Genomic DNA, 13,425 nt, shown 5'->3' with positions numbered 1-13,425 from the left:
TATTTAATATTTTATTTAAAAGCAAGATTTAAAACAAACATATCGTCTTATTTTAGGGTCATCACACGGGCTGTTTTTAAGAAAAAAAATCAGTTGGGGGGTCTCACTGATTCTGTAATTGGGATCTCAGGGAGAGCACCCCCCCCCCCAGGCCAGCTGGGGTTTTGGACAGGTTTGACTACAATTCCCATACTTAAGCACCATGGGAATTGTAGTTCTCTCCCATTTGGAAAGGATGGAGGTGCAGAAAGGCTGTCTTATGGAGGGGGCTGCTTAATCCCCCAGAGGACTGGATTGTACATCCAAAGAGGAGGGAGGGGTCTGCATCCCCCTGCCCCCTTTTACTTTTTTGAACCCACATCCTTCCTCTCTCCCCATTTTTTCAGGCCGTCCAAGCCATCGACCTCTTCGCGGGAGTGATCGAGAACCAACTTCTCAAACATGGAAAGAAAGTGGTCGGTGAGTTTTGAGGGTGGATGGGACCTCCACTTGCCCCCCCAAGACAGGGCAGTCCTCACGTTAAGGACTGTAATTGAGTCCCCTACATTTCAGTCACTAAATGAAACACGTGCTACCAGGATGTTTGCCCTTCTAAGTTGTAACACGGCTGTTGAGTGAAACCATTGCGCTTCGTAAGTAAGTCCCCCAGCTGTTGAGTGAATCTCTTTGTGTTCCCCCGTGGACTTCGCTTGTTGGGAGGTTGCCGAATGGAATTGGGCGACCGTCAAAAACACGAGTCAGATGCTGAGCCATTTTGGTCCACGTGACCACCTGGGATCCTGCAACGGTTGTAAGTGTGAAACATGGTCTCCCGAGTCGTTTTTCCCCCCCCAGGGCCATCGAAATTTGAGCGATCGCTACACAAAACCGTTGTAACTCAAGGACCGCAGGCAGAAACGTAGCTGGTGTGGATGAACAATTCACGCAGTTGCTTTTTGTGCTCCGTTGTGTAAATTTAAAGCAAGCCGCCTCCTTCATTTGCAGCCCAAAATGTCACGCAAGGGGATCCAGGGAGACCCCAGTTAGAAACGGCCGAAAAGCCCAGGGGGTCCTCGACTTGCAACCATTCAAAGGGGAAAAAACGAATTGGGGACCAGTTCTCACAGTTACAACTGTTACGTGGTCACGGGATCAAATGCTGGACGGTTGACTTCTATTTGTGATGGCCACGACCTTCCTAGCTGTCTTCCAAGAAGCAGAAGTCAACGGGGGAAGCTGTGGATTCGCTAAACGACCGCCCGACTCGCTTAACGACTGCAGAGATTGGCTTCCCGGTTGTGACCCCCCCCCCAAAAAGGTTAAAAATTGGGCGCAAGTTCGTAACTTGGCTGGCTTAGCAACAGGCAGTTTGATTGTCGTCGTAAGTCGAGGATGCCTTCTATTGATCCGGCGTATCTGCCGTTCGCAAGATTTCAAAATAGGTGAGCAGTGTGGTCGGGCGGTAGGGAAAGCAAGTAGGATGCTTGGCTGCATAGCTAGAGGTATAACAAGCAGGAAGAGGGAGATTGTGATCCCGCTATATAGAGTACTGGTGAGACCCCATTTGGAATAATACTGTGTCCAGTTCTGGAGACCTCACCTACAAAAAGATATTGACAAAATTGAACAGGTCCAAAGACGGGCTACAAGAATGGTGGAAGGTCTTAAGCATAAAACGTATCAGGAAAGACTCCATGAACTCCATCTGTATAGTCTGGAGGACAGAAGGAAAAGGGGGGACATGATCGAAACATTTAAATATGTTAAAGGGTTAAATAGGGTCCAGGAGGGAAGTGTTTTTAATAGGAAAGTGAACACAAGAACAAGGGGACACAATATGAGGTTAGTTGGGGGAAAGATCAGAAGCAACGTGAGAAAATATTATTTGAGTGAAAGAGTCGTAGATGCTTGGAACAAACTTCCAGCAGATGTGGTAACAGTAACTGAATTTAAAATTGCGTGGGATAAACATAGATCCATCCTAAGATAAAATACAGGAAATAGTATAAGGGCAGATTAGATGGACCATGAGGTCTTTTTCTGCCGTCAGACTTCTGTGTTTCTATGTTTCTATTTCAGTCTCGGCTCCTCTCACTCTTCTTTTTGTCCCTTTCTCTCCAAAATTCCAGAAGAGCAGTTTATGCTGAAACAGGTCGCTGACAGCGCGATAGATATCTATGCCATGGTGGTCGTTTTGTCCAGGTGAGCCTTTGCTGTCTCCCCCCCAAGAGCCCCCCTCCCCAAACCCCATGCTCCGAAAAGTGCTCTTTTGTGTTGGTGGCAAGGAACAGCCAACGCCCCAGAAGGTTTGAGCAGGGAGGTTGGACTAAATGACCTACACCAGGGATGGCGAACCTATGGCACGGGTGTCACAAGTGGCACGTGATGCCCTATCGGCTGGCACACAAGCGGTTGCCCTAGCTCAGCTCCAAAGTGCATGTGTGTGCCACATTGAGTAAATATTACAGGCTCTGGGAGGGCGTTTTTGGCTTCCAGAGAGCCTCCAGAGGGAAGGGGGAGGGTGTTTTTACCTCCCCCTACTCCAGGGAAGCCTTTGGAGCCTGGGGAGGGCGAAACAGGAGCCTCTTGGGCCCACCAGAAGCTGGGAAACAGGCCGTTTCCGACCTCCAGGGTGGTGGGAGAAGCTGTTTTTGCCCTCCCCAGGAATTGAATTAGGTGTGATAGTGTGCATGCACACTCTTTCGGCACATGAGGAAGAAAAGGTTCGCCATAACTGACCTACAAGATCTCTTCCGACTCAAATCAATGAATAAATACAGAAGGATTTTGGCGGACTTGAACCCCGGGCTCTATTTAACAAAATGAAATTCCAACTTAGAGAAAAGTTTTAAATTTTGGCAAGAAAAAACAGATGCTCAGGTTACCTGTGCCAAAAGGGGTGTTTGGGGGGGTGTTTCCCCCTTCCCCCACGCGCATGCGCACAGACCTTTCTGAACCCTGGTAGGCGAAAAAAATGCCCAAACGGGCAAAAACGGAAGTTCAGGAAAACGTACTTCCGGTTTGCCGTTGTGCTGGGGGGTTTTGCACCCCGGAGGCTTCAGGAAGCTTCCTGAACCCCCCAGAGTGCAAAAAACCCAGCACAACAGCAAACCTGAAGTGCGTTTTTCCAAACTTCCGGTTTGCCCCTTGGGGGATTTTTTTGCCTCCCGGGTTCCCCGGAAGCCTCCAGACGGCAAAACGGCCTTTCCCAAGGCCAAAAATCAGCTTAAGGCCAAAAATCAGCTGATGCTGGAGCTGAAACATGGCAAAGTCTCGCATGCCCTCTGATATGGCTGGGCGTACCACCTGTGGCACACATGCCATAGGTTCGCCAGTATCAGCAGGATCTTGGCGTCCTAGTGAACAATCCCTTTAATATGAGCCAGCCGTGTGCAATCCTAAGATGCATTAACAGAGGGGTAAAATCACCGTGAAGTGTTAGTACTGCTCTATTCCCCCCCTTCAGAGTTCCCCATAGCTGTTTTTCTCTTACCTCCTTAGAGTGGAGAGATCGCAGAGGAAGGGATTAGAAAAGAGTAAGCGAACCACAACTGGGAATACCTATCATGTGAAATGGCCACTTTATAAAGCCTTCGTAAAACCCAAGAATTCCCCAGTCAGCCGTGCCTGTTTTAATTTTTTCCCTCTTACCTGCTAAAGTGGAGAGGTTGCAGAGGAAGGGTTTAGGAGAGAGTAAGCGAATAACAACGATACATACCACGTGAAGTATTAAACACCACTTTATAAGGCTTGGTAAAACCCGAGAATACCTTGGTTAACCATGCCTATTTTAATTTTTCCTCCTACCCCCTCAAAGGGGAGAGATTGCAGAGGAAGGGATGAGAAGAAAGTAAGCGAGATTTCTAGTCCAAGTTAAAAGAGCCCCGATTCTTTTCTGCCCTGCCGAACATCTCACCTTGTAATCCCGGATGCGAATCTTACCTTCTTTTTGATTTTATTATCCTCGGATTGTGTCGATAGAGCATCGCGGGCGCTGGAGCAAGGCCAGGCCACGGCCCAGCACGAGAAGGTGCTGTGTGAGACCTGGTGCATGGAGGTAGGTCTTCTTTGGGGTGGATCCAGGAAAGGGGGGCGATCAGTATGTTTGGAGAGCTGCCTCTGGCCCGCACGTAGCTTGATGGGGGTAGAAGGGAGGGGAGGGAGGAAGAGATGAGGAGGGGGCGCAGGGTGGTTTAGGAAAACAATAGAACAAGTTGCTCCGACAAGTAAGCCCACCAAACAAAATTGAAGTCACCAAGGCAGGAGTTGGGGGTGGGGACCCACCGAAAGTACATCGGCAAGAATTCCACTTGGAGAAGGTTCAGAGTTTCCAAAGGCACAAAGTCCAGCAGGAAGCGCAAACCAACACTAAGCCATGCTGCCAAACGTTGTTCTTGTGTTTCCCATGTTATCACAGCAGGCAACGCCTCCCCTGTGCCTGCCACAGTAAATAGTTTGTCCGGTGCAACTCATGAAGATCGGCAGGGCCTTCTCTCAAGTAATCGGACAGATCTCCTTTGCTCTTGTCTTTTCTCTGCCCTGAGTGCTCTTGGATCCAACCCGGAAAGCAGCTTCTCTTCTTCACGGACCTGCAAACTGCCCCCAGTCGAAGCCCGCCCTCCCCCCATAAAGCTTGTTGAGGGTCATTATTGAAGCTAGTTCATGATAAGCCAGGAATGAGCTCATCCTCCTTCCTAGAGCCAACTTAAGAATCAGAGGAATGGTTGCAAGGAAGGGATGACAAGAGAGTAAGCAGACGTTGGAGTCCACAAGTATTTAAGAAGGAGCTTGTCCTCTTTCCTTGAGTGGCCTCCAAGGAAAACTCAGAGGAGTTGTCCAAAGGAGACATCACTAGAGTGGAGAGAGATTGCAGAGGAAGGGATTACAAGAGAATAAGCAGATGTTGAAGGCCCCAAGTCTTAACAATGAGATCCTTCTTCCTCGAGCTGGCCTCCAAGGAAGGCTCAGAGTCGTCATCAGAGGGAGATGTCACGAGTGGGGAGAGATCACAGGGGAAGCGATTGCAAGAGAGTAAGCAGATGTTGGAGTCCACAAGTCTTAAGAATGAGCTCCTCTTTCCTCGAGGAAGATACAGAGGAGTCATCCAAGGGAGACATCACTAGAGTGGAGAGAGATTGCACAGGAAGGGATTGCAAGAGAGTAAGCAGATGTTGAAGTCCACAAGTCTTAAGAATGAGCTCCTCCTCCTTCCTCGAGGAAGATACAGAGGAGTCGTCCAAGGGAGACATCACTAGAGTGGAGAGAGATTGCAGAGGAAGGGATTACAAGAGAGTAACAGAGATAAGAAGTCCATAAGTCTTTAAGAATGAGCCGGCCTCCGAGGAAGACTCAGAGGAATCATTCAAGGGATCACTACAGTGGAGACAGATTACAGAGAAAAGGATTACAAGAGAGTAAGCAAACATAAGAATTTGAAGCCCGCAAGTCTTAAGATTTGGACCACAGTGTTTGTCACCTCGACGACTTTGGAATTTTCTGATTCTCTTTCCTTTTCTAACCTCAAAGTTCTTGTGCTCTGTTTGCGCGTTTGTATGTGTGTTTGTGTGTGTGTGTGTGAGAGAGAGAGTTTTGACTTGAGGCAGGAGCTTCTCACCTGCCCTTTCTTTCGCTTTCTCTCCTCAGGCCTACAAGCGTGTCACTCAAAACCTGACCTCCCTTCCGTCCAGCACCACCCAACAAATCTTCAAGAATTTTCGGGTCATTTCCAAAGCCCTGGTGGAGAAGGGAGGGGTGGTCTCCCCTTCCACCCTGGGTTTCTGAGACCACTTACAGCCCCCTGTCCTCAACTCTCCGCTCCGTTCTGGGCGCAACAGGGGCTGCAGTTTTAGTGTGGGGCATCCGAGTCTCACCTCCTCCTCACTGGGAGACCAGATATTGAGTCTTCGGAGAGGGGCAGCATACAAATTTAATTAATAATAATAATAATTTTTTTTCCCCAAAACTGCACTCCCGTCTGCAGGTAGTCCTCGACTTACAACCACAATTTCCATTGCTAAGCGAGGCAGTTGTTAAGCGAGTCGGCCCCTATTTTACAACCCCTTTTTTTTTTTTTTGTCATGGCTGTAAGCCAGTCGCCGCAGTGAACCACGCCGTCATTAAAAAAATCCAGTTTTTCCCCACCGGAATCTTGTAGGAATCTGGCTGGGAAGATCGACAACGCAGGATCCTGGCAACCATCGTAAACACGAACTCGTTGCCAAGATCCCGAATTTTTGGATCACGTGACGCGAGGATATTCTTTCCTTAAATATAAGAGCTGGTTCTAAGTCATTTCCCCCCCCCGCCACGTTGTAACTTCAGGCGGTCACTAAACGAGTGGTTGTAAGTCGAGAACTTGCCTGTACTTGGAAATTAAGCCATCCTCTTTGTTTTTGCCCATTCCTGTAGTTGCACCGCCCCTCCTGGGAACTTGCTATTAAATGTTTTTATCCAAAAATCTCGAGTGAAACATGGAGCATTATTATTGACGTGTGTGTGTGGGGGGGTGTTATGTGTGAGAATGAACACGCCGGGATGCCGCCTGCCACAGCAATTTTGAAATTTCCAAATTATTTCCAGACCATTCGGCAGATTGGAAAGGTAAACGCCACACCTGGTGAAGGCAGCTGCCTTGAACTGCAAAATATACTGCTCAAAAAAATAAAGTGAACCCAAGAACAAGGGGGCACAATCTGAGGTTACTTGGATTTTGTCAACGTTTTTCCAAGTTGAACTGTCTTTGCAATTGACTGACGGATTTTCCGTCAGTGTCCTTTCGAAGTCAAGTTGACTTTTGCAACTGACGGGGGATTTTTGTCAATGTTTTTCCAAGTAAAATTTATTTCTTTATTTATTGGATTTATATGCCGCCCCTCTTACAACATATAAAAACAAAAAATACAATAGCAAATCCAATTGAATTAATAGAATAGATTGGAATAGAATTTTATTGGCCAAGTGTGATTGGACACACAAGGAATTTGTCTTTGGTGCAGATGCTCTCAGCGTACATAAAAGAAAAAGAGACATTTGTCAAGAATCATGTGGTACAACACTTAATGATTGTCATGGGGGTCAAATAAGCAATGAAGAAACAATAAAACTATACAAACAATCTAAAATCCCCAGTTGTGTTAAAAACCAGTCATGCCCATTCAAACAACAGTCATACAAACATTTCATCGGCCAGGGGACTAGGATCTAATCGCCCCAAGCCTGGCAGCATAAATGAGTCTTAAAACTGCGAAATGGGAGGAGGGTGGGGGGCAGTGCGAATCTCCAGGGGGAGCTGATTCCAGAGGGCCGGGGCCCCCACAGAGAAGGCTCTTCCCAAGTGACATTCTCTGGTTGACGGGACCTGGAGAAGGCTGACTCTGGGACCTGACCGGTCGCTGGGACACACGCAGCAGAAGGCAGTCCCATAGGTATTCTGACCTAATGCCATATAGCTCATAACCAACATTTTGAATTTCATCCAGAAACCCATTGGCAATCTATGCAGCCCGCGGAGTGTTGGAGAAACATGGGCGTGTTTAGGAAGGCCCATGATGACTGTTCACGCGGCAGTGTTTTGCACGATTTGAAGTTTCCGAACACACTTCAAAGGTAGCCCCATATAGAGAGCATTGCAGTAGCCGAACCTCGAGGTGGTAAGGGCGTGAGCGACTGAATAGCGACTCCCTGTCCATATAGGGCCGCAACCTTACATTATCTACAATAGACCTCTCCCCTCTTCTAAGAGGTCTGTAAGGGGCGTGCATAAGTGCACCTTTGTGCCTATTGTTCCCGTCTAATGCTTTTTATCTTTTCTATCTGTACTTTATACTTATGTTAAACATTCTACGATACAATACCATGTTTGTATGACAAAATAAAATAGATAAAATAAAACTGGTGCACCAAAATTGCCTTTCACAATTGACTGTCAATGCTCTCCCAAGTCAAGCTGCCTTTTGCAAATTGACTGGTTATAATACGTGTGAATATTACTGTAATAATATCATTTGATTAATAACATTTGATTATGCTCAAATGGTGCTCCGAGTATCTGGGAAGTACACCCGAGGCATCTATTACTATCGCTAATCCTAATTGTTCCTGCCAATCTTCTCAGTCAGCTAGAAATAAGGCATACTGCAGGAACTGAATTTTAAATAGGGAACGATTACCGGTTCTTTCCTCTTTTTATAAAAAACAGGATGCCCACTTAGCACATTATTTTTCATCTTCCTTTATGAAAGTTTATTTTTCATAGCCAGTGCAAAAAAACCCCATCTGAAATGGGTGACATCCCTGACTCCTTTTATTTTTCAAAAAATATTTTTCCAATTTTTAAAAAAGTTTTTGATTTTTTTCCCTTCTGAGCATGTGCAGAAGTTGAGTTTCCAGCACTCTACATAATTAATAATAATAATAATAATTTATTACATTTGCATACCGCCCCTCTCCATAGACTCGGGGCAGCTCACAACAAAATAGTGACAGTGTAACAAATCTAATATTAAAAACATTCTAAAACCCAACATTGGAACCATACAACACAATCATACCGTGCGTAAACTACATGCGGTTGCCATCTTATTTTTTTGGGGGGGGGGTGTTATTATTATTATTTTGGATTTTTCGGTAGAGCGTATTCATGCGCCCATGAGGCACACCCAGTATTGGGTTGCTACCAGTATGGACGATGGTGGTGCCCCAGTAGCAAAAGTGCTGCGCGCACAGTTTCTGTTCTGCATGTGCATTGTCGCTTCTGCGCATTTGCAGTGGGGGCATGTGTGTGCATGAGATTTTGGCAAAAATAATTTGCTTCTGCGCATGCACGGAAGCAAAAAAAAATTGCCAAAAACTCTTGCGCGCATCCTCTCCATGAGATTTTTGCTTCCTGCATGTTGTGGTTGGCTCTGGCCCAGCTCTTGCCCCAAGGAATGTGGAGGTGGATGCAGGGGAAACATCAACATGTCACAGGCCTGTCTTATTGCCGACAGAGTCAGGTAGTGCAGTTTCCTCGGACGAAGAAGAAGATGGGGGTGACTTGGAAGAGGAGGGCTTGGCACACAGCCCTGGAAGCCAATCTCCATTATCTTCGGTCGATTCGAATGAGGAAGTGTTAGACCCACGAAGGCGCAGAATTATGCATCGAAGAGGCCAATTGAGTAAATATTACAGGAGATAAGAGAGGCCACCTGTGTTTGGGTGGGGCTCCAGTAATTAGAGCTGCTGATATAAATAGTAGTGTGCTGGCTTGGCCCTTGTGGAAGAGTATCTGATCGTTGTTCTTCAGGACTGTGCCTTGCTGTTTCCGGACTTTGTTGATTTTTCACGACTTTGAAACCAAAGCAGAGCAAAGTGTGTGTGTTTCACTTCATGGAAGAAGGAGGGCTGTGACGTCTCTTCACAGCTGCTAGCTAAGTACTTAAGGATTGATTAAGGGGATTGTACAGACTACCAGGTTGTTTTGGGACGAGTGCTCTTTGCAATACAAAAAGGGTGCTTTGTTTCTTTTGAATTTTTGTGATAAAGAACATTGTTTTTGAACTTTCGTGTGTGTGTGTCTGAAATTTGTACCCTTGAATTTTTGGGAGACTCATACCATAGAGCCCGGCAGAACATTGCGTATGCACAGAAGCAAAAACATGCTTGGATGAGTGTGCAGGTAGGAGAAGTAAAGTGTATGCAGCGCATTGGTAGCATTGGGAATGGGAATCTGCACATGAGGTGCACCCACGCGGTGGAGGATGAAATGAAGTGGCAGTGAGGTAAGTTAGAACCCACCCCTATTGCAGGGAATGGGGAGGGGGATCTAGTATACCATGTTTTTCGGAGTATAAGACGCACCTTAGTTTTGTGGAGGAAAATAGGGAAAAGAATCTGCTTACCAGGTATTTATCTGGATAGCTTCAGCACATTATTTTATCCCCTAGTTAAGGGCTTTTAAAAATCCTTATTTGGAGAGAATAATAGTGAAAGAGTTTTGAAGCCACTAAGAGCTGGGAACATCATTAGCTCATGGAAAGAAACATTTGGAGCAAGTAGAGCAATGGAAAAAACCCTGCAAAGACTTAGGGCTTAGAAAACATTCTTCTTTGTAGAGAGTAACAATGAAAGAGCTTGCAAGCCGATAAGAGCTGGGAACATCGTTAGCACCTGGTTAGGGCTGGAAAGAAACATTTGGAGCAAGTTAGACCTATGGGAAATAAAACCCTGCAAAGACTTAGGACTTGGAAAATATTCTTCACAGAGAGTAACAATGAAAGAGCTTGCAAGCCAGTAAGAGCTAGGAACATCGTTAGCACCTGGAGAGAAACATTCAGAGCAAGTAGAGCAATGGAAAAAACCCTGCAAAGACTTGGGGCTTGGAAAACATTCTTCCCAGAGAGTAACAATGAAAGAGCTTGCAAGGGAAGATGTTAGCAGCTAGTTGGGGGGAGAAAAAAAAAGCAACATTATTTCAGAGTATAAATTATTAGCTTCTTTTAGGGAGGAAAAAGGTGCATCTTAAACTCCGAAAAATATGGTAATTATTTCGAATGAGATAAACTAAATATGAATAAAAGGAACCATGCTCATTTAAAATAAATACATTTCATAAATAAACCTCTACACAGTCCTTAATTTAGGACCACAAATGAGTCAACCTTTCTGTTACTAAATGAGAGAAGTGATTGGAAGCTCTTATAAATATTAATTAATTGCGAAGTGCTTGAATTTTAATCATGTGGCCACTAGGATGCCCGCAACATTGTGTGAAAAAGAGTCCTAAATCACTTTTTCCCAGTGTTGTCGTAACTCCAAATGGTCCCTAAGCGAATGTAAGTTGAGGACTAACTATAATATTCCTAGGTATTGGTATAAAAATTAATTCATTTTGTAACTTTGATCAAATCTAGGCCATAACCAAAACATTTCAAGCCCCGAATTACAAAAGTGGAAATCTTTTTTTAAAAAACCTCAATTTACAGACAGTAAATGAAATTGTAAAATAATAGGAAGAAAGTGATATTTCCAGAACCAAACAATTATTTTAGTGGCTTCCTGAATAATGATGATGATGATGATTATTATTATTATTATTATTATTATTAATGTCAATACAACACAGCAAACGAGATCACTATGCTGGATTTCGTATTTCATCCCCAGTCGGGCGCTTCCCAAGCACCTAGGACTGCGTGATGTAGCGGTGAATTATGTTTGCCGATCCCAGTAAAGCGGCCTTTTGCAATTGACAGATGGAGATTTTGTCAATTCCAATGGTTTTCAAATGTCCACTGAGATCCTTTGGCCCTGCGCCCAGCGTGCCAAGTACCACAGGGACCACTTTCACGGGCTTATGCCAGAGTCGTTGCAGCTCGATTTTAAGATCTTTGTATTACTATTGCTATTGCTATTATTATTATTATTATTATTATTATTATTATTATTATTATTACTACCACTATTATTATTATTATAACTATTATTATTATTATTATTATTATTATTACTATTATTATTATTATTATTATTATTATCACAAAAAAAGTAATACACAGCAAACGAGATTGATACGCTGGATTTCATATCACAATGTCACAAGACGAACACTTCCCAAGCATCTACGACTGTATGACACGCGCAGATCTAAGTACAGTGGCCTTTTGCAACTGACAGATCGTGATTTTATCCATGTTTATTGTTTCCAAATGCCGGCTGATGTCTTTTGGCACAGCACCCAATGTGCCGATTACCCCTGGGACCACCTGGACTGGTTTATGCCAGAGTCTTTGGAGTTCAATTTTCATGACATCGGCTACGTTTTTCTTGCTGTTTCTCATCAATTTGACTGTCCCCTGGTATGTTTATGTCCCCTGGTATATTTAAGGGGCGTGCATAAGTGCACTGGAGTGCCTTCCATCCCCTGTCCTATAGTTTCTCCTTTATCTCCTATATCTTCTCTACTACCATAGCCTCTATAACCTTCATTGTGTATTATTGTGTATTGGACAAAATAGGTAAGTAAGTAAGTAAGTAAGTAAGTAAGTAAGTAAGTAAGTAAGTAAGTAAGTAAGTAAGTAAGTAAGTAAATAAATAAATATAAATGGCAACACCAACAATCCACACTTTTTTATTTTCCACAATTGTGAGGTCCGGTGTATTGTGTTCCAAAACCCTGTCAGTTAGAATTCGAAAGTCCCAAAGTATTTTGGCATTCTTGTTTTTAACTATATAATAATATATCTATTATTAGGTATAATGATGATGATGATGATAATTTATTGTTGTTATTATTATTATTAATAATAATAATAATAATAATAATAATAATATTATTAATTAGATTTGTACGCTGCCCCTCTCCCAAGACTATGAGAGGGATTCGACTATGCCGAAGATTATTATTATTATTATTATTATTATTATCATCATCATCATTATTATTATTATATAAAAATAATTTATAATAATTTATATTTATTTATTATATTATTATATAATATAATAATAATTTATTGTTATTGTCCTCCTCCTCCTCCTCATTATTATTTTGCTCCTGATGATTGACAACATTCCCAATTTAGACACGTCGGCTAAAAAGAACTTTATTTAAAGCAGAGGTCTTCAAACTTGGCAACTTTAGGACCTGTGGACTTCAACTCCCAGAATTCTCCAGTTAAACTATGCTTATGCTATGCTGGCTGGAGAATTCTGGGAGCTAAAGTCCACAGGTCTTAAAAGCTGGCAAGTTTGAAGACCTCTGGTTTTAAAGCATTTTAAAAATAAATAAAATAAAACTTCCAAAACTTTGGTGAAACTTGGAATGGGGGGGGGGCGGGGTGCCCGGAGAAAGAGCTTCCCATTCCTACAAGCCCCAGAATGCTTTTGGGGTGCATCGAGAGAGCCGTAAACCGTCTTCTGTGTCCTGCAAATCTTTTAATCTGTTTTGAAGGTGGGAGGGGGGGAGATTAAGAGATTAACATGCACGCTGTAGTACTAACCGTCTTTGCAAGATGCCTGTAAAAAGAGAAGGTATGTTGGTTTGATTATTTCCCTCCTGGACTAGATGCGTTGTTTATCTGCCCTGGAGAGATGTGGGGGTGTCCCTTACAGATTGGGGGGGGGAGAGACAATTGCCCTCTGGAGCTGAAAGCCCCCAACTCTCAAGAGTTCATGGGGAATTGGGGACCCCCCAATTCCAGGAGGTGCCTGGGTTTTAGCTGACACCCCCCTCTCCAAGGGGTGGTTATGGGGGTCTTTCTTCCTGCGAGATGAAACAGGAGGGTCCCCCATTAAGGCTGGATGGGGGCTTCTGTTGGACATGGTTATCTTCTTATCATTTCAATGGTTGGCAAGGAATTGTGGTTGAAGGTGGGAGGAAAATGCCTTCCCGGATTGTACCTTAGAGCTAAATGTCATTTCTGTGCCTCTTCTTATTTTGGCATTAAAATTTATTTTTCTTTGTTTATA

The 13,425-nt window shown here is 44.0% G+C and overlaps 2 protein-coding genes across 3 annotated transcripts in view; both read left to right on the top strand.

The window, feature by feature from the left end:
* ACADVL (acyl-CoA dehydrogenase very long chain) overlaps positions 1-6,436 on the top strand; it is a 31,258-nt gene extending 24,822 nt beyond the window's left edge. Inside the window, exons 17-20 of the mRNA XM_070729672.1 lie at positions 387-459; positions 2,109-2,181; positions 3,961-4,036; positions 5,623-6,436. Of these exons, the coding sequence (XP_070585773.1) occupies positions 387-459; positions 2,109-2,181; positions 3,961-4,036; positions 5,623-5,760 (360 nt within the window). The 3' untranslated portion in view covers positions 5,761-6,436. The remainder of the gene's footprint in view (positions 1-386; positions 460-2,108; positions 2,182-3,960; positions 4,037-5,622) is intronic.
* Positions 6,437-12,911: 6,475 nt separating this feature from the next.
* Positions 12,912-13,425, top strand: part of DLG4 (discs large MAGUK scaffold protein 4) — a 145,634-nt gene continuing 145,120 nt past the window's right edge. For both annotated transcript variants that reach the window (XM_070729671.1, XM_070729670.1), the window contains exon 1: positions 12,912-12,987. In XM_070729671.1, the coding sequence (XP_070585772.1) occupies positions 12,969-12,987 (19 nt within the window). In that variant the 5' untranslated portion in view covers positions 12,912-12,968. The remainder of the gene's footprint in view (positions 12,988-13,425) is intronic.

The sequence above is a fragment of the Erythrolamprus reginae genome, chromosome Z, assembly GCF_031021105.1.
Source record: "Erythrolamprus reginae isolate rEryReg1 chromosome Z, rEryReg1.hap1, whole genome shotgun sequence".
Taxonomy (NCBI): domain Eukaryota; kingdom Metazoa; phylum Chordata; class Lepidosauria; order Squamata; family Dipsadidae; genus Erythrolamprus; species Erythrolamprus reginae.
This window is presented reverse-complemented; position numbering and strand designations above follow the sequence as displayed.